The 19,791-nt window shown below is 50.6% G+C and overlaps 5 protein-coding genes across 5 annotated transcripts; 4 read left to right on the top strand and 1 right to left on the bottom strand.

Annotated features, from left to right (window-relative positions):
- Nucleotides 1-1,004: 1,004 nt before the first annotated feature.
- Nucleotides 1,005-3,751, top strand: HO173_005653 (uncharacterized protein; the record flags this gene model as incomplete). Its single annotated transcript, XM_037307568.1, has 4 exons — nt 1,005-1,429; nt 2,359-2,567; nt 2,813-3,197; nt 3,262-3,751. The coding sequence occupies 4 exons, from the start codon at nt 1,005-1,007 to the stop codon at nt 3,749-3,751; spliced, it is 1,509 nt and encodes a 502-aa protein (XP_037165377.1).
- Nucleotides 3,752-4,897: 1,146 nt separating this feature from the next.
- HO173_005652 (uncharacterized protein) lies at nt 4,898-6,940 on the top strand (the record flags this gene model as incomplete). The annotated part of the gene is made up of 6 exons (XM_037307567.1): nt 4,898-5,025; nt 5,427-5,561; nt 5,618-6,378; nt 6,510-6,640; nt 6,696-6,716; nt 6,779-6,940. 6 exons carry the CDS (start codon nt 4,898-4,900, stop codon nt 6,938-6,940), a joined length of 1,338 nt encoding a protein of 445 aa, XP_037165376.1.
- A 745-nt stretch (nt 6,941-7,685) lies between these two features.
- Nucleotides 7,686-8,204, top strand: HO173_005651 (uncharacterized protein; the record flags this gene model as incomplete). Its single annotated transcript, XM_037307566.1, has 2 exons — nt 7,686-7,760; nt 7,809-8,204. The coding sequence occupies 2 exons, from the start codon at nt 7,686-7,688 to the stop codon at nt 8,202-8,204; spliced, it is 471 nt and encodes a 156-aa protein (XP_037165375.1).
- A 1,624-nt stretch (nt 8,205-9,828) lies between these two features.
- HO173_005650 (uncharacterized protein) lies at nt 9,829-11,154 on the top strand (the record flags this gene model as incomplete). The annotated part of the gene is made up of 2 exons (XM_037307565.1): nt 9,829-10,782; nt 10,834-11,154. The coding sequence occupies 2 exons, from the start codon at nt 9,829-9,831 to the stop codon at nt 11,152-11,154; spliced, it is 1,275 nt and encodes a 424-aa protein (XP_037165374.1).
- A 7,093-nt stretch (nt 11,155-18,247) lies between these two features.
- Nucleotides 18,248-19,505, bottom strand: HO173_005649 (uncharacterized protein; the record flags this gene model as incomplete). The annotated part of the gene is made up of 3 exons (XM_037307564.1): nt 18,248-18,392; nt 18,457-19,264; nt 19,322-19,505. 3 exons carry the CDS (start codon nt 19,503-19,505, stop codon nt 18,248-18,250), a joined length of 1,137 nt encoding a protein of 378 aa, XP_037165373.1.
- Between the last annotated feature and the right edge of the window lie 286 nt (nt 19,506-19,791).

Here is a 19,791-nt window from a genome sequence, read left to right as displayed (position 1 = left end):
GAATGGCTCAATGGAAACGTTGCCTGCCAAGATTTCAATTATATAGGCTTGCAAATAAAAAAAATGCTGGCAAGCTGATCCAGCCGCTACTTTTGTTAGCGAAAAAAAAGAACGTAGCACTCTTGCAATACCACTGTCGTCACTACCTCAGTTGGACATTCGGAACCGAAGCTAGTGAGTATACACGCTTTTCCTAGTATTTTACCTCTGACTTAGGCGTGTAATAGCCACATCGCCAGCCCTTGCTCGGACGCGATGCCATCATCCAGAAAAGACGCCAAAATGGAGAAAGGCGGCGAAATAGGCGGCAAGCTTTAAATAATATTTACCAAAAGAGGAGAACGAAAAAATATAAAAAACCCCCTCTATCGCTTTCTCCGCTCCCAAGGATGCTGGGACTAAGGCAATGTGAATGATCATCAGCGAAGCACTCCCATTTAATTGCAATTCCAAATGCTTGCATCTGGGTTATCACTATGACTGCAGTTTCCCCCCATTCGACATCAGAAGATCTCCCCAAGGCGGACTAAGGCAATGTGAATGATCATCAGCGCACTCTCGCAATTCCATGTTCTCTGGGTTACTAAACCCTCACTCTAGAATCGCTCGAAGCGCATCAACATCGCCCTTCCCAAGACTGCCCCTTGGGAATACGCAACAAGATATACGGGGAAATGCTCGGGAACCCCCTCATACACCTCAGATACCCGTATGATGATGGTTTTGGCATCAGAACGAGTGAGCAATTGTATCGTGGAATGATCTGAGAAAACGAAAAGGGGCGTGGAAGCCTTTGGAGACTTGATGTTTGTGAGGCGGATTGCCCGGAAAACGAAGAAGACGGAAGAAAGGCATACTCCAATTTGGATGGCCACCGCGAAGAGGTCTTTTGGCTACGACAGCACCAGCGGTGCGACGATAGCTTGGACTACCAATATGACCAGGATTTTATATATTGCGATCATGAGACGCTCCCTCTCCACATTCTCCGGTCCTGTAGGCAGATGTACAACGAAGCCAACCACATCTTATGGGTGACGAACACCTCCTTCAAGGACGGCATCACATTCAAACGACTCGTGGGGCCACGAAGCCTCATTCAGAAGCGTACGCTGAAGAAGCTTCGCATTCAAATGGATGAGGCCATGGACGAGCACAAGTTTGGGACTAGTTCTTTCAACATGGCCATCATCCAATCTCTTCAGGGCCTCCGGCATCTAAGATTACACACCGATTATGGTTTGGCATTGGAGGACTATGACCTTCTGAAGAATCGGTTTACTAGTCTCTACTGTACTAGCTACGTCGAAAGCCTAGAGAAGATTGCGAACCTGCCATTGACCAGCGTCGAGGTTGTTGTCAAGAACCCGGCTTGCACAGAGCGCAAAAATCGCTATGAAAATCAGTGGTTGAAAGGAGAGAGAAGAGAGTATGCCCTCGCAACTTGCTCCTCGATCCCAGTTGACCTGGGGTCTACGTAGATGGAAGATGAAGGAGATGTATCGAAAGCAGTGGGAAGTTGAACGGAGATCAAGAACCCAGTGGCTGCCAGTGTCCCCCACCCCCAATCGACCTAGTCCAGGCACTTCAGACTAAGTTTTTTGAGTCGACAGCCATTATGAGGTTGCCTATAGGCATGAGTAAGGTAGGCATAGGCACTCAGAGTTCAGAGCCTTTCACCTTTCTCTCGTTTCGCCTGCCTATTCCAAAGCACTTTGTTTGGCATTTTCTCAGCGGCAGCGCTGGCAAATCATAGAAGCCCCTTCACAAACAGACATCTCCCAAAACTTTTCGCTCTACTTGCATTGCCTTCCAACAACAGAAGCCGAGGCTGTGATCATGTCTTTGACAGCAAATCAATCCGAGAATATCTGGCTTTATCTCGGATTTTCGTCTCATTCTGCCAGATCATTGCGCTTTTATCGGCAGTAGAATCCTGAGAGATTCCATCTCTACAGCCGGTGAAACATCAGCTGGCAACATTCTCCTCTCCGATCACACTTAATGACATGGTAGGTAGCATAAGCGGCGAAAGCTGCGCTAGTATGATCTGCGCTCAACAGAATGATAGGTCCGCATCATGCAGAATACCGGACCCGCATACTCTATGCATGACTAATGCTGCAAGTCGTAACGGTTGTGTCTCAATTCCATCATGACGGCTGTCAGCCTTCGAGTACGCCATGGCGAGCTGAAAAGGAGAGGAAAGCTGACAAAGTTGACAACTCAGCATGTCTCTCTTGTCGTCCGTGGGCAAACTCGACTATATACGTACGCTCTTTACTTTAAAACCCAAACTTTACACTCTCGAGACTCGACTGCCCAGCAGCTAACTTTATAGTTACATTGAACAAACAGAGCAATGGCGAATCTCGCCGAGATAGATCCTTCCATGACACCCACGTTCAATCCTCCTCCAGGACAGCAGCCCAACTTTACAGACTCTCCTTCGTCACAGAATTGGCTGGTGGCAACAGGCATACTGTGCCTGGCTTTTGCAATTGTTTTCATATGCGCGCGAACTTTTGTGAAGACGTACATCATCAAGAAGACACAAATAGAAGATTGTGTGTTTCTAAAGGGGTCTTAGCCCTCTCAGGAGACCTTTTTTTTGCTAGTACTCTGATGCAGACGCGCTCATATTCGCCGGGCTCGCTTTCGCTGCATTCGTAGGAGTGGCCGTGACTGCAGGGAATGCTGGACGGGGACGACATCTAGGGGATGCATCCAACGCAGAAGCAATGCGCGTCGTAATGGTAGTCTACCGCAGACTACGACAGACTCAATCCACGTTGCTGACCCCTAACATCAGCTCAGCAACATAGTCGAGATCCTCTACGGCCCCGCAATGTTCCCAGCCAAACTCTGCGTCCTGATGCAGATGCTGCGAATCTTCCGCGGCACAAAGAAAGATGCCGTCTACTGGGCCATCTCATCCTGGTCTGGTCGAATTTCGTCTTCTACGTCACAGTGACCTTCTGTTTCATCTTCGCCTGCGTACCGAGAGCCCAGCTCTCGAATCCGATGTTGTCGGGGACATGCGTGACAACAATGGATCCATACATATTGGCGACGTCTGCAATTAACATTGCAAGCGATTTCTCGATACTTTTCCTGCCAGTCTTTGCGGTCTGGAAGCTGCAGATAGCGTTGAAGAGGAAAATGACCATTTCCGCCGTATTTGGTACCGGGCTTTTGTGGGTTCTTCCTCGGTACTGCGTGCCATCGGAAGCGCTACGCTGATGAAGTCCATGAATATAGTGCCTGCATCTCGAGCATCATCCGCTTGGTCTACAGCGTCCACCTCACTCTGGCAACAGACAGGACCCGGGCCATGGAGCCAGTCTTCATGTGGGCGTTTGCGGAATTCACAACCGTGATCCTCGCAGGTGCCATCCCTACAACCCCGCGCTTGATTCAATGGCTGCGCGGGCATAAAGACTCCCCCCCTTACGTACAAGCGTACCAAAAGCCTTCGAAACCTTCTTATGTCACGATCAGCAATGGGTTGGCTGATGTGGAGGCTGAATATCCAGGGAGGGGAATGAATATTGTGAAGGCGACACGGAAGAGCTATATACCGCTGGAGAAAGACGTGGGGCGGATGAGCTGGGAATACGAAGCTGAGGCTGAGCAGGACATCTTTGGGAAGGGCCCGTCTGCGCAGCAGAAGAGTGGGTGGGAGGCGAGAGAGGAGATGGGCGATGGGTTGTTGAGGCCTGTGAAGATGCAGACCTGCTATATCCCTTGAGATGATGCAAGATATTACCAGAATTGTGATGTGAAGTAATGTGCCCCGCAATGTGTACGTTTTTTCAGGTATTCTCTAATGCTTCGGTCCACTGTAGAACGCATCTATCTCACCCACATATGCCCTCTCGGTCAGCTTCCTCATAATCGTGCCCTTCCCGGCCGCCCTCACGAACGGTTTATCAACCTTGGCAGCAAGAACGTTCTCTCTCGGTATTCCCTCCTGACCATGCGGCACCAGATGAGCGAGCGCTGCCTACTCAGGTTTTGAGACTATTGATACAACGACCTCCGGAGTGCCGAAAGATGCATGAGTCGCAATGTCATTAATGCAACACGATATTTAAGCTTCATCACCCGAGTGAGGGAAGTCGCAATGGGTTCGAGTAAAGATGGATTCAGCGAAGGTGCTGGCCTACCGTTTCTTCTTGTACCTTAGCATCAATAATCTTCACTACAGTCCAGATGCAGGGCATAGTAGGCCACAACGGAGATAGAGCCCACAATCGGCGGATTCTACCCTTGGTGATAGGAGATAAGCTTGCCTTTTGGAGCATCGCAGGCGTTTAATCTTCTGGTCCTTGGCCGCCTAAGCTTTCTGGCAGTCTGGCCTGATCAGCTACACCCTTTCACTGGCAATCGGCGCATTAGTGGCGAAGAGGATTCTCTGCGAATATGGCAAGGCAGAAAACAAAGCCACTTCCAAGAAATGGAACGTCTGGGAGGTGATGATGTACGCGCTTCCACTTCTCGGATGAGAGAGTGTGAGATGAAAGGGTGTATGAATTGGTAGTACAGTCGATGAGTAATGGAGCCAGAAGGCCTAGATGCGGTATCAGTTGACAATGTCTAATTAACAGCTAGACTCTAGAGTACATTACTGTAAAGAAATGTAGAGAAATCTAAGGTATGTTATCGTAGAGACGGTCAAGCGGCAGAGCTCCAAGAGCCGCACTTGCCGTGTCGTGCATGAGATCCCTGCTGCAGATCCTTGTTTCAAACATTCGTGAGATTACTTTACTCGATTGCATTTGTACTTCCTCAACCCCATCCTCTGTAAACCGCTCAAAATAGATCCACATTGCTCTGAGATCGCCTTTTCATCTTGTCTGGGCATCTTACTTTCCTGATGAGCGCTTCTTGAAGCATGGCAGCGGCAATGCCACAGACCCCTTCGTCTGGCGGCCCACGTACTGGGCAGACCGATTGGCAGTTGGATCCTCCACGTATCGATCAGGATGAGCCGCTTGGAGAAATCGTGAGGCAACTCTCAGTGTGAGCCCGCCACCCTTATCTTTCATTGCATAGATTCCTCAAGTCGCGAACGTATTGTCGTTTCCCGCAATACCACATGTATACGTCGGACTCGAGCTACGATAGTACATTATTTCAAGATCAAGGGAATTCACTTTGCTTTGTATGACACCATCAATCGTGACATTTATCAACTGCAACATATCACGCCGGACTTGCACTCTGAAACAGGAGAGCTAGGCTGCAACACTTGGAGCATCAGATCGACTCCTGGACGGCTGCCCGACCGAATGATATGCACATCTCATGGGCCTTTACATATTCAACTACAATCAGGAGGCACACAACCCGCGTTGGGGTACTGTGCTTTGGGGGATCTTCCATTCAACAATGAAGAATAGTGATAGCTGACTCTTCAAAAGATATTTCATAGATGCTATCGAAGCGCCTCATACGTTCGAGCAACTAAGGACGGCATCTGTGGGCCACATACTGAAACCCCTAATCCAGTCCATCTCTGAAAGCTGTCATCATCCCGACATCGTATCTGCTTTGCTGTCAGTCAGTCCTTAAACACCATGCAGTCTCCATCAATTCTTAATAAACAACTCAGGATACTAAAATGCCATTTCGCCTCTGGTGATCAAGATGATCATGGCATCAACGATACTCGAGGCCACGCCTGCGAGATTGTGGCTTGGAGGTTCTTAACACACTTGTCAGCGGCCGAGCTAATTGACTATCTTCTACACGAACTTCCTCCAGTCAGCTTTGATCCTGAAAGCTACGATGGGGTTGGAACCCATCCAGACAATGGAGACGCTGCCGAGCATGCTGCACTTCTCTCGGGACGAGACCCTTCAGCTACAAGTACACGAGGCAAAACTAGAACATCCTCAATCGCGGAGGAGGAGCCAATGGCCTCTTTCGTCGGCCTTAATGCCCTTGAAATTGCGGCAGTGGCAGGTGCAAAAAAGTTCCTCAGCCAAAGAGTTGTCCAGAAGACGGTCGACGATATTTGGAATGGTCACATCATATTCTGGGAATCTTTGAGTGTACACAGCAAGAAAAGGGCAAAGTTTTACAACAAGGCTCGAGCGGATCCATATTGCAGGCTTCGAGTACCCAAATATCAGAAAAGCTTCGAGGCTCTTTTCTTTGCTCTGTTCCTTGGCCTATATTACGCAGTGCTCGTGGAGCGAAACCCACACAAAATCACTCCTGTCGAAGCCCTCTTGTACATCTGGATTGCTGCATTCGCCTACGATGAGTTCGGAGAATTTAGAGATGCTGGGATTGCCTTTTACGTGGCAGACTTCTGGAGCTTATGGGACATTGGTATCATTGGTATCGGTGTAGCCTACATGGTATCTAGTGAGTCATTATATTGCCTCATGTCCAGTCTGAGTGATGAACAGGTCATGCCAGCCTCTCGCGATGAGCAAGGCAGAAGCGGCAAGACAGACTCCGCCATTGAGCGACAAGTAGCTGACTCATTGCCGAAGGGATCATCGGCTTGACGAGAGATAGTCCGGCCATCACCGACGTATCCTTTGACATACTATCTCTCGAAGCTCTATTTTTGCTTCCTAGAGTGTGTTCCTTGCTATCCCTTGTCCCGTTCTTTGGGACCTTGGTAGGCTGCCATCCATTGCTTGACTCTTGGGGCCTGCGCTGAACTCGCGGAACAGATACCCTGTCTCAAGGAAATGGTATGCTTTTACATTCAACGTGGGGGTTCAGAATCGTTAGGCTGACAGCAAACCCGGATCAGACCACGGACTTCGTGAAGTTCTTGGGAATAGTGATCATTTTGTTCTGCGGCTTTCTTACCACGTTTACCATGCTTGCACGAGGCGACTTTACGCCTAGTCAGGTGTTATGGATAATGATAAATGTAGGTCTCCGATTCCTTCACTTGCAAAATTCAAGCTGACCATGCAACAAGGTCTTTTTTGGGTGAGGCTTGGACGAGTCAATATTGTCTGATCCAATGGCTGACTCGGAAATTCAGCTCTACCTCGACCGGATTGTAAGTGGGAGATGCAGTGCCTTTCCGTTGGGCAGATTGCGGCATTTGCAGCGTCTGCAGCGTTCGCAGGATTCCAAGTACTTACTGACTGAATCTTCTTGGCGGGCAGTGAAGTTGCCGACCAAGTAAGTGTCCCGATCAAGCAAAGCGCGGTTTTCCAAGACAGGGGTTTAAGTGGCAAATCGCAATGCTGATTGGTCAACGTTTCTAGATCTCGCGTGCGCTTGGACCGATTGTGCGCTAGCTCCCGTTTCCACATGCATTGGATTGCCGTCAGGTGGAAGCCACGCTAATAAAAAAATAGCTCATGCTCATTTTCATTATTCTTACCAATATACTACTATTAACATCTTTGATTGCCATTTTGAGCCAAGTCTTTACCAAGGTGCGTCCGCCAGCTCCCTAGCCGCGCGCACCGCCCTCGAGCGGTGCTATATATGCGGTTTTATAACTATGTATTGATCCGCGAAAGACCCTAGGGTCTGTATAGAGTATTACTGATTGATTTGATAGGTCATGGATCACGCCCGAGAGGAATACCTTTTTCAGTAAGCCTGTCCTGGTGACAGTGAAGAGTTTCAGTGTCGTAAAGCGCTTATCGATGTTTCAGATATTCAGTGTTCGTGCTCGAGGTAAGAGAAATTTGCATATGATTTATGCCAGGTTTCTAAACCAGGTCAAGGCATCAGCGTCACGGCGGCTGACTTACTATTTTCCTCCCTTGGTATGTGTCCTCTGCACTGCTCAGTAACCTTGCCAACGCTGGTCGCAGAACCTCTTACCACTGCTATTGTTTCGACCGTTGAGACTCTGCGTACCTTCAGAGCAGATACGTTCGGCACGCATCGTGCTCTTGAAGATCACTCACGCTCCTTATATCGCCGCTATATGGGTCTATGAGGAGCTGTATGCATTGCGTAGCCGCTGGCAGTATTCTAAAAGCTCGCAGCAACGGATGCGATCTGCAAAGCGAGGCATACACACACATATGCCAACCCCACGGCCAGATTTTATGAGCAGATCCGAAGTGTCGATACCAAAGACACCGACCAGTGCCAAGCGCCCGAGTGCGCTTGGGCTAACGGACAATGACTTGGCGGCTACCCTGAAGACCATAAATGAGCGACTGGCCACTATGGAACGGAAGATTGACCAACTCAGCAGATAGGTAGTATTAGGCCTACAATATTGTCGCAACGGACATCTTTCGCGCAAGAAAAGATTGGCCTGGACATCGATTTGGTCTATCTCATGGAATCGGCCCATGCCGAGCGGCAGATTAACGAAGTCAATCAATTGCCAGATGCACATCAATTACTTCCGCACATATCTCAAGACGGCTTCCGGCAGAACAAAGGACATGGTGGAAATCAGGCAAAAGTATCAAGGCAAAGGGGCCTTCGAACAGGCCGATCTCAAAGGCTACGTGGCCACGGAGTACAGGCGGCGACTCCACAGAACAACGGAATACACCCGCGCCTTCGTACGTGAGGAGTCCCACTCTCATCCAATGCTTTGACACGGTGGGGCACCTCAATTTCGAAAGGCTACGAGAGCAAGCGGAAGCTTTGGCTGGAATAGTTGAGTGATCTTCACTCGACTGTCCTCGATGCCGGAGAAAGAGACAAGATAGGTCTGCATGCACAACGGGGCGTAAGCGAATGAAGCGAAAAAGATTTTGGCCGTTGTTTCAAATTTTGAAGTGCTTGCATAATTCACGCGATTTATTCCTATTAAAGGTTAGACTTCTCGGACATGGGGTTTTCTGTGCATGCTGCACATCTCGACTCCGCCGAACCGGTTTGCGCCGAGGAAGACATTGCGCCGTGGCCATTTGTCAGCCTTTTGGTCAGTTGTTGGAATGCTACATTGATGAAGAATGATTGATGATTGATGATTACAACGACGCTGACTTTGCCATGACTTCCCAGGTTGGCTTTGGGTTGGGGGCCACATTGCCTGAAGGGTCTCATCTTGCGGACAAAAAAGACTTTGCTACTCTGAAGGAGGGGTCACTTTACGCACTAAACCCAAAATGAGCAAGTGGGTAGCATGGGGCTTAGATCGATGATGATGTGCACGCATCTTCCCTTTTTTTTTTTTGTCCCTATTTTCCCTTTATTTCTTGATGGTGGGCTGAGGATGCGAAATTGGAAGAGAGTCCGTCTGACTGTGTAATGACGCTAATTTTAGGCATAAATTACAATACGTGCAGGTATGATACATGGTACGAACCCCTGCTTGGTACCTTGGCTGTGGGAATAAGCTAAGCTTTCCCCCTGTCAGGGTTCGGGATTTTAGCACTGGGAGGCGGTGGATGATGCATGGAGCAGGGATTGAGAATTCTTAGCTTCAATTCGACCATCTCCTGCTGCTCACTTGATGCACCTCCATCTCTCGTTCCATTTTCCCATTTCCTATTTCCCCCATCTCATAGTTAAATGATGGGCAGTGCCGTGTTTACTGGACTTCTGCTAACACAGTCTCTTGCACTTTGACACAACACTTCCTCATAGCGCCATTCTGCCTTGATCCCTTCACCTATATCTCTCAAATCATCTTAACCCCCACACCCTTCACTGCCTGCCTTGGACTACCACTACTTTAATACTTATTCCTCAGTCGCGCCTTCCAACACCTGCCAACAAACAACCTTCTTCTTACTTCAACTCCACAACCCAAAAATCAGAAGCCATATATCAAAAGAACCTTGAACTCTGCCATTGTTTCGCTCGCTCCATCTTGCCCTCGTAGGCACCTGCTCCTAATTGCCTGTCTATCGATATCCAACGATGAACCTCACACCACAATCAATGCGCTCACCTATGTCGCCCTATAACCAGCAGCCAAAGCAATCCTTCTCCTCGCAAAGACGTTATCCAGCTACGCCCCAACCAGAGCCAACATCAATGGAGCAGCCCAACAGAGGCTTAGGAATCTTCGAGTGTCCTCTACCACAGCAACAGAGTACAATTCAAGAACTCCCACCATCGCCGCAAGCATCAGACAACTGGTCGCACTCCTCGATGATGGAACAAGACTTCCCACAGACATCGCAGCCACCAGACATCTTCTCAGCAGCATTCGATCCTTTCTCCGGTTACTCTACCAACGCCAACACTGGTATGATCTCTACACAATCGCCAGAAGCCCCAGGTCTTGTCTTTTGCCAATCACCTCCAAGCACAAACATGCCTTCTCATCGGTCATCAATGTCTTCGTCTTATTCCTCACCAGTCCAGCACGGAGCCGAATACTACACGCCTAGGGTCAAAGTCGAGGACGGAAGCGAGTGGTACCCATCCCCTGGAAATGAGCAGGTCTTGCAGCGATCTTTGACCACTCAAGGAATTACGAATTACTCTAACGGCGTGTCTCCCATCAACGGACCTTCAGACGACTTTTACAAGAATCAGCCTGGTGACTGGGCTAAGCCAAACACCTCAGGCTATGGCAACGACATGAACATGATAGGCGAAGATACTCGATCGAAGTTTGACGCAGCGCCCGTTTTGCCCAGTGTCAACCGCATCAAGAAGAAGCGCCAAAGGACCACCCCCGAGGAAGCAACACATGAGTGCCGTGTCTGCGGCAAACTCTTCAAGCGAAGCTACAACTGGAAATCGCACATGGAGACACACAACCCAGAACGTAAATATCCTCACCCTTGCACAGCCATGGTCGGCAACGCCCTATGCACGAAGAAGTTCCAGCGAAAAACCGACCTGGACCGGCATTATGATAGCGTAAGCATTACTCTGCTCCATACTACATGCCTTGAGCTAATGTAACCACAGGTACATCTGAAAGCGCGTAATCACCGCTGCAATCTTTGTGGCAACCGATTCGCTCGCCGAGACACCCTCCGAAGACATACCGAGGACGGATGCCCCAAGCGATTCGAGCTTGGCTTCCGTGAAGGATCCGCCGCAACTCCTGCGAGATGGTCTTTTACGAACTTCCCAGCGCGCAGCAAATCCTACAACGTAGGAATTCCACACCCATCATCAATGGCACCTCCAATGTCGGCCGCACCAACATCAACGTTTCCGAATTACGAAAGGCCACAATTCGTCAGCAGCCCGATCCAGACTCAGTCATCAGTGTTTGCTTCGTGATAAATCTTCACCCTTTGTTGCTCCGGAATCCTACGAACTAGGCTTAGATCTGAACGTTGCGTTGGAGGTTAGCGGAATGGGCATTTTCTGAGAGCCAGTGCATTTCGGGGATGATTGTGCAGCAGAGGCTCGGCTGGCAGACGCATGACAGATGCGGTAGAGGCGTTACGGATTGGAATAATGGCATAATGGAATTTGGAGGGGGAAATCCTTTGGGAAGGCCGTCTCGGCTGTGTATGTGTTTCATGTTCGCAATGGTTTCACGGACGATGCCTAGTGCGGGTGGGGCTTGGATCTGCGCCCAGCTTCTTTTCTATGTCATCATCTGCATACTACTGCTGCTGCTGCTGTTGCTACTCTGTACACGACTTCCTCTACGTTTTGACGAGTTTGCTATTCTTTTTACTTCTGATTCCGTGGTTAAGGATTATGCGCAATACCCTTTAGCAACATGCTTATGGTTGGGTGGTATTCTTGGTTGGGGGGGGGGGCCAGAAATAGGCGAATGACATGATAGGCAAACTTTTTAGGGTTAAGAATAGTAGGAGCAATGCAACAATGCAATCTTACACTGTGCGCTCTATTCTTCTAGAAATACATCGGATGCACCCTCGGTGATAATTTTATCAATTGCAAGTCAGCAGATGGGCCTCGTAGGAAAAAATGATGAACACATCTCACTCATCTCCTTCGCGTGCGACCCTCATTCCAAAAGGGACGAAAGTTGAAATTTGCCTCAGGACGGAGTGGATGCAGGGACCAGGCCAAATGGGATTTTGAAGCGAATCGAGGCCATTCGGGCGTTGGCGTTGGCTTTTTGGCGTCGGTACCTGGCAGATGTCTTACACTGCATCGAACCAACGGGAGGGCGACAACTTCCCACAGATCTCATCCTCGGGGCGCTTACGGAGTCCCCAAGTCGGAAAATCATTGGTCTCACTCTCACAAACATACTTTTACGAATCCTTCCGGGCTGAAGGACAAAATCAATCCATGCACGAAGGAATCCTACCTCCGTCCGGATGATTACACACGTCCAATGATGATGCCGTCGCATCTGCCAAACTTGTTTGAGGCTGAACGCATGCATGCATGCATGCGTGCGTGCGTGCGTGCGTGCGTGCGTCCGGGTGGGGTAAAGCTCTCTAGATTCGGTTCCTCACACGTGGGATGAAGCACGGTACCCACCCTTTTTACTTTTAGGTACCTTATCCAAATGCTGACCGCATGCTGCATGTAACCCTAAATGGTTTCTCCTTTCGGGTTGTAACAAAAAACCTCGTGGGACAAAGGCAGTCCTAACCATGTGGGGTAGGTAGGGTCGTCATCGTCCAACGGAATTTGCCAGGACAGCAAGCGAGGGATCCGCATCCCTGGTTGCGTGGTCATAGCATAGCCTAGCTTCGAACCCGTCTGGTGAGATCATGGTACGATGGTGCGTCCGAGCCCACTGCGGACTCTCGGCTGAAACGTGAAACGCATCCGTAGAGTTGTGGTTACACGGCTGAGTGTCATTCGGTTGTTGCGGAGGGTTTGGGTCGAGGGTGGAGGAGGGGGGGGGGAGGCAAAAATGAGAAGGGCGTGAAAATGGTGGGCTGTGGGATTTGTGGGATTTCGTGGAATGTAGATTCGGTAGATGGTACCTGGGGAAAAAGGTGAATGTAATAATAATGTGGCAGTCACGGTCCGTAGAGCGGAGGGGTATGCGGCGAGGCTGAACGGGAAGCGCTGGCGCTTCCCCAGGAAAAGGCACGGAATGGGGATATGATTGCGGCGGCGACAACAACAACATCATCATCAACATCAAGACTCAAGGGCGACAATGAAATCAAGTATGCTTCTGCATGTTTACGAATCATTTGATTGGTCCTGGAGGCGTTCTACTCGAGTGATCCTTCCGAGCGCCTTCGTCTCTCGTATCCTCATCGGGAAGGGATGCAATCTCCGCGCCTGCGTACAAGGCTACACCACGCACTTGGCTTTCCGTTATCAGTCGTATGATCAGATGATGCCAATTGGAGACAGATACAGCCATCCATGCTCACATCCAATTTTTGCTCCTTATGACAAATTCCGAATACCTAGGATGCGCAAAGGACCTTGCTGCCGGCGGGAAGGCGTCTGTCAACTCGTCCAGACCTTCGGAATTTTGCGACAGCACATGTCCTGTTGCGGAGTCTCCCGCCTTGTGCAACTGGGCAAAACCCTGCTCGCAACTCCCTTGCGAACTCGATGCTTTTTTTTTCGTGGTCGATCCCCAAATCACCATGTCATCAAGCGGGTGTCGCTCAAATTGCTTATCAGGCCCTACCTTGGCTAGGCACTGCCATGCAGTAACGCTACAACGCTACCATTAAGTGTGGGGATTAGGTTGTCGACAACGTGAACTCTGAATTCTAAGACGAAGAAGAAGAAGCGGACTTTGACTTTCCAATCTCCCGGGCTTCGGAAATGTTAAGTAAGGTAGATGATGCATAAGGCCAGCATTAGCAGGCTTCATGCCTGCTCACCACTTGAGGTATCAGGCTGAATGGGGTAATTATAGACTCGACATCAAACCATGTCGGAGGCTGCATTTCCGTCCAATCACATGATTTGAAGATTGGAAGATTTTCACACGTTGCAGCATCACGCCTGACCGTTGCAGCAGCATGGAAGTAGGCAAAGGGTCTGCCTGTACGCTACGGAGCACTCCTATCATACACCCTCTGCATCGCCGATTGCAACATGGTCCACTACACGGAGAAGGGCACCGAGTTTTACCTCAAAGCGGACTCTAAGAAATTGCGCAACGGCGAAAGCATGCAGAACATCTGACCAACGCCCAACGGGACGAGTCGTAGCGCTGTCACCACATCTTGAAATCGATCGGATGAATGCGTAGTTGTCATCAGATTATACACATCCACTCCAAATCGGATAAAGAAGAACTTGTTGGCCGCCGGTGAAGATGGAGGCTGGGGAGTTTATTCCCATTAACCGCGGGGTTGGATGTCATTGCTACATGTTGGACATCTAAAACAGGCTCCTCCGAAAGATTTTGAGAGAAGAGAGTCCCGCAATAATCCCGGTGATTGGCCGTGGGGTGAATGTGAAGACACGATTGGTGGGTGGGAGATAGAAATAGCAGAGGGGAAAGAGTTGGTACTTCGCAGAGAGCAAAAGAAAAGGCTTTGCACCTAATCTACGTGTCTGATGTACCTCGTAGGCTAGTGCTAGTGACAGAATAAGGTAAGGCTACAAGTCTGTCTTGGTCGAATCGGCTTCCTCCGTATTGGGATTGAGATGTTGGTGGCAAGCGGGAAGAAGGACACGTGCAGCCTTAGTCCTACATTAGCGTATCATACCGTTTCTTACAATACACTGGTAGTGTGAAAGTATTGCTGACAGGGGGGCTGATGATCTGGTACACGTTTCAGGTTTCCTGACTGCCAAGGGGGTGGGCTGAGAACAATGCTGCTGTCAGTTCATTGGCTTCCAGATTGTCATCAGTAGCACATGAATCATCGGGCGGTGCCTACCTGCAGGAACGATGCGGACGCCTGCATGTCCCCCACGGATGCTATGCTCACACTACGACGCAAATCGTTTCAGGTTCCTGGCTCATGAATGAACGTCGGCTTTTTATCACTACCAGACTGCTCTACATTTCGCATGTCGACGAATCATCTGACACCAGTCTACAACTTGCGGGCGAAGAGTACATTCGCCATCCCAACCAAGGATATGTCCGCCACTACCCCTCCTTCACCGACTTCTAGGTCCCTTCTCGATCGATGTCGATGAAACGTGAGATCAACAGCCATCGACCTCAACCAGGCAACTTTATCATAGCTCCCTAGTCTCTACCCTAAAGTGACCTCAGCTGCCAACATCAACATGAACTTTCTCATCCTTCGCCCACACCGCAGCGAGGGAAACCAACAATTGGCTGGTGCGCTGATACGGCAGCGAGCACGACATAACCAACAGTGGCTTACTGCCTTCCCGAACCCTAATTCTGATACGCTGATAGCTTATTGAGTCCGAGGTTCAAACTGAAAGTCGGCGCGTGTCCCCGCAGTCAGACACGGACCGTCTCAACATCTTCAGCTGCAGTCCTTGATCACAGAGGGATAGGAATAGAAAATCATAAGGTACCTACTTGGCCCCAACAAGGCGATACAACCGCAATTTCGGCGAGTCGCAACAATTACCCTTTTGTCCTCAAGGCTGTTAACAAACTTTGCAAAAGTGCCCCTGGTCAGGAACCACGTGAGAAGAGTGCCACCAGCATGCTGATCGGTCGAAGCTTGCTACATGCCACATCGGAGAAGATCGAATCAGCGCTTTTCCTACCCCTCCTTTACCGCTCACACAAGTCTGAAACGTATGTACCCTCCGGTACAAACAGGCGTGTCGATCTGCAGCGCCCAGCATTGCACAGACTGTTGATCCGGAAATTCGGCTAAATATATACGCTAGCACCGCCGAACCCTACCTTAATCGTCGTCGTTGTTCCCCTCGGCCTCATGTGGGGTACTAGTACGTACTCGTACCTACCCGACTTCTTCCTCGTTAGTGGTTCGCGCAAAAAAATGCTCCAAGTGGTATGTACACCAAGGAGTTCTACAGCGGGAGCGAGCATCTGCGTAGTCGGGCTCCCTCGAGTACGAGGGAGGGATCGTCTGATACCAGCCAGCCAGCCAGCCCCTTCGTTGGCGATTCCGAAAAACTCTAATGCTCCTTCGTTACCGCTTTACGAGATACATCAAAAACACGCCATTTTTCTTGCGTCCGAGGCACCACTCTGGCCAAGGTCTAACATATGGATCAGACTTAACAGTACCTGATACCAGGGGTGAATGCCGCTCAGTCTGGAGGTAACCATGGCTATTCCCAAGTAACGTAGCCAATAGGTCCAATTCGACGACGCTACTTCTACACGATACTACCTCACGAGGTCCACTTATTTGTGGCTATCGCAGGTTCTTCTCCTTGGTCACGAATTGAGGAACCGGGCGTACCCGATGACGGCCCCCAACGGTAGCACCGGTACAACATGGAGATTTGGAATTCCTTGCGAGCTTCCAGACCACAGTTTCACCCCAAAATCCTCGGCCCTTCGCCAAGATCCATCCCGATGCCTTCCGCTAAGGGTCCCAAATTCTAGAACGGTACACGAAAAACTGACCCAATTACGACGTACGGAGAAGGCTTGCGTCGTATAGCCCTCTGACTCTGTTCGCTCGAACTGCATCGTACTGCTCAACCGGATAGGGGATCTTTAGTTCTTGGCTTACGATTGAGATGCCGGAAGACGGAAATTTTATGAACGGTCAAGAGGGACGAGGCTGTCACCACCCGTTTCGGCCCTGTTGCCTTCGATACGAGACCTCAGATCATAGCCTCATCACGATACGAGCACTCGCAGCGATCGAGCCTCTATTGCAGATATAGGTAAAGATTGGCTCAAAATCGAGGTCACATCAAGTCCTGATAGCCCCAAAAGTCCACTCTTCCAGTACAATTTTTCCGTGAGAATGCAAAACTGAATGCTTTGGAGATGGAGGGTGGTCCTCATGGCCATTATTCTCTCCCAAGGAGATTCTTGACTCGTTACTCTGCCTTCGAGCCTTTTCCGTTTTCTCGAATACCTAGCACTAGCTACTGTCGACCTCAGACCAATGATGAACGTTTTCTTTTAGCTACTCCTTTTAGTGGACAGTGCACGCATCGTGCGAGGGTTCCGCGCGTTCGAAATTATGCTGCCCATCCGAGAAAGTAAGAGTTGCGTTAAGAACCAACCACACAAGGGCCGATCACAGACCCAAGTCATGCATTGCGTGAAACCTTCCAGCGGCCGAGAAGCTTTTTGGACGTATAGCACAGCTTCTGAAATACGCATACAACCAGGAAAAGGCTTTGCACTCGGCATTCTGATCGATGTACAGGCGTACCACACTCAGACACGAAGGCGACTCACTCCGTGCCAGAACAGTACGCAGGGTGCTGTTTCATGTTGCATCCACACCATGCAGAGTCATGCCGATACAGAACGCTTCTAGCCCGCTTGTGAACTTCTGTGATGAAAGGCGCATAGCTAATGATCTAGTCATGAGCAAGATGGGCTTCTGCAAGGATATCCTAATCTTCTCCGAAGACAACGGTCGTAGGTAATGAGAACTACAGAGATTGCGCGCAGTCTGATTGACCTCTGTTTTTGAGTACGAGGGACCCTCCAATGAACATCCATGACTCTCCATCGCCGACGCCTAGCATGCGCATCCCGCTTGACGTCCTACAAACCACACCAACGTGCCTCGCCGGCGGAGGCACGCCCTTCAATGGCGTAAATCTATCCAGGAACCCCCAAGACCCTGCAAGAAACCAACCCAGACTCGAAAACTCCCAGCTAGGACTTCGGCGCGAACCCTCAAAGCCATCGCCTTTGCCCTTGAGGGAGCGGGGCGGGATGTGGCGAACACTGTAACGTCAAAACCAGATAAGGAACGTTCGATTATCAAACGGGGGGATCCTTGCGGAGCTGCGGCCCCCCCCCCAGAACAATCACCGCGTGCGCCCCGCAGGCTGCCTTTTCGGCGGAGCGGCGGTTTCAGATGTTTGAGGATCGACCTTTCGGGCGGTGCGAGGGCTCGCAAGCTTGGACCGATTGCGGATCGGGGGGGCGTTTGCTGAGGGAAGATGGATATCTTGCCGTTTTGACGGGTTGAAGGGGTGGTGCGGATAGATGGATGCGTGATTTTGTGCAGTGGTCAGTGTTGGGAATGGGATCTTTGGGAGGAGGTTGAGATGTGAGGACTGTAGGGGGAACGGTGCGGGTGAGTTTGCTGTGGGAGTCTTACAAGGCAGAGACATTTTGAGTACGATTTAAGGGTATCTAAAGAGGAATGTTGTTTCTATTAGGCTTCAAATCTCATTGATTGACCATCATGGCATCTCCACCGTAGTCGATGCTATCCTTATCTATCTCGAGTCTAGTAAGGTCCGTCCGTAATCCGTCAGTCATTCTCGTTGAAACCTTTTCCGTCCTGTCGCCCCCGGCTCGCCCGCGAGACACCACCACCGTACGCTCACCCACGATGCATGATGCTCAGATGAAGTCGTTCCCGCCAAAGCCTCCAAACGGATTCGGTGGAGCCCCTGCGCCGAAACCGCCGCCGCCGCCGCCGCCTCCTCCCGGAAAGCGGGGTCCGTCGCCGGGACCGATGGGGTCGTATCTCGCACCCGGTGGGACTCTGTAGAAGGACTTGTCAGCAAACGAGGGTTCTCGGATCGGTCGGCGGAACCGTGGATGCGTACTGTGCGTTGTAGCCACCGGCCCGGCCTCCTCCCCTCCCGCCAAACAGAGGATCGTCGAACGTGGGGTTCATGCCTCCGCCGCCGGGTCCGAAGCCTCCGCCTCTCAAAGGATCGTGCGGTCCCAGCCCGGGCGGATACAGATCCCTCTCCCCTATATTCAGCGGCCTCCTCTCCCCACCTATCCCTCCTCTCGGTCCGTTGACTTCATACTCGTCCTCAAACCCCGGTGGAGGGAAGTCACCGGCTGGATACGGTCTCCGTGGCTCGGCAGCCAGCGGGTCATTATAAGGCCGTGGTTGGGCGAGAGGAGGTAAGCGATCTTCGCGCAGAGGATCATGGGCCGGTGCACCTGCTGTCTCTTGTCCTGATCCCGGTCGTCTAGCCCCATTCTCTTCTCTGTTCTGACTGGCGGCATGCGCCGAGTCCTCGTATCCCTCCTTCTGCAGCCCAGGCGCCACCTTTTGAAGGATATGGATCTTCAGCAGTGACGCCGCGTCCGTTATCCGCCCCGCCGAGATGAAGTTTTTCCGTATCGACAAGGCTGCTTCGTTCGCCCCTTCGGAAGACGGCATCGTGAATGGGAATGAGGACTCGGTGAGGAACTCTTTGGGTTTGAGGTCAAAGGTGCGCACTTTGTCATCCCCAATGGCCAGGCAGTTGATCACGGCTTTGGAGCCGAGGCGGCCGATTTTGAGAAGGTATTGGAGGGCCGATTGGCTGTGAGCGTACCGGAAGGCGTAGTCGTCGGATGTGGAGGAGTTCCACTGTTTGGGCAGGGGTTGGGCGTCTGGGAGGTCTATCGTAGCTTCTGCACTGTCGTCAGTCTCTGCCAACTGGTAGAAAAGCTGTACTCCAAGGGGCACACCAATCTTGTGATCTTCCCCGAGGCCGACGAGTCGAAAGCCGACGGCTAGCATGCAAGCATGGCTCAGCAGGGCGATGGCGTCGTAAGGGTTCTTGAGTTGTGGCGATGATTCTTTGGGGAGGCTTTGGTACATGTATTCGGAGAGGTTCATGGCGCTGAAGACGTTGCCGGTGTTGATAGACATGATGGCGGTGGCGTTGCGGAGGTAAGATGGATCATCAGAGGGTGATTATTGTATGTAAAGCAGCTGTATGCGGGGTGACGCACAAGTTTGATGCCTCACGGCTTGCTTTCGGAGTTTCGGTAGAGTAGAGAACTTTAGCTCACAAAACCCATTTTTGCTGTTTCTTCTGACTCCGAGCTCTGGTTCGAATAGATACAGCCTACAGGTACACGTCGCATTTGTGAAAGACGCTGGCAAAGAAGTCTGATTCAGTCCAGAGTAAAACTGGATGGCCAAGAGATCTTCC

The sequence above is a fragment of the Letharia columbiana genome, assembly GCF_014066305.1.
Source record: "Letharia columbiana isolate WasteWater2 chromosome Unknown Sc0000016_s0, whole genome shotgun sequence".
Lineage (NCBI taxonomy): Eukaryota > Fungi > Ascomycota > Lecanoromycetes > Lecanorales > Parmeliaceae > Letharia > Letharia columbiana.
The sequence above is the reverse complement of the archived record's forward strand: the minus strand, read 5'-3'. Positions and strand labels throughout refer to the sequence as shown.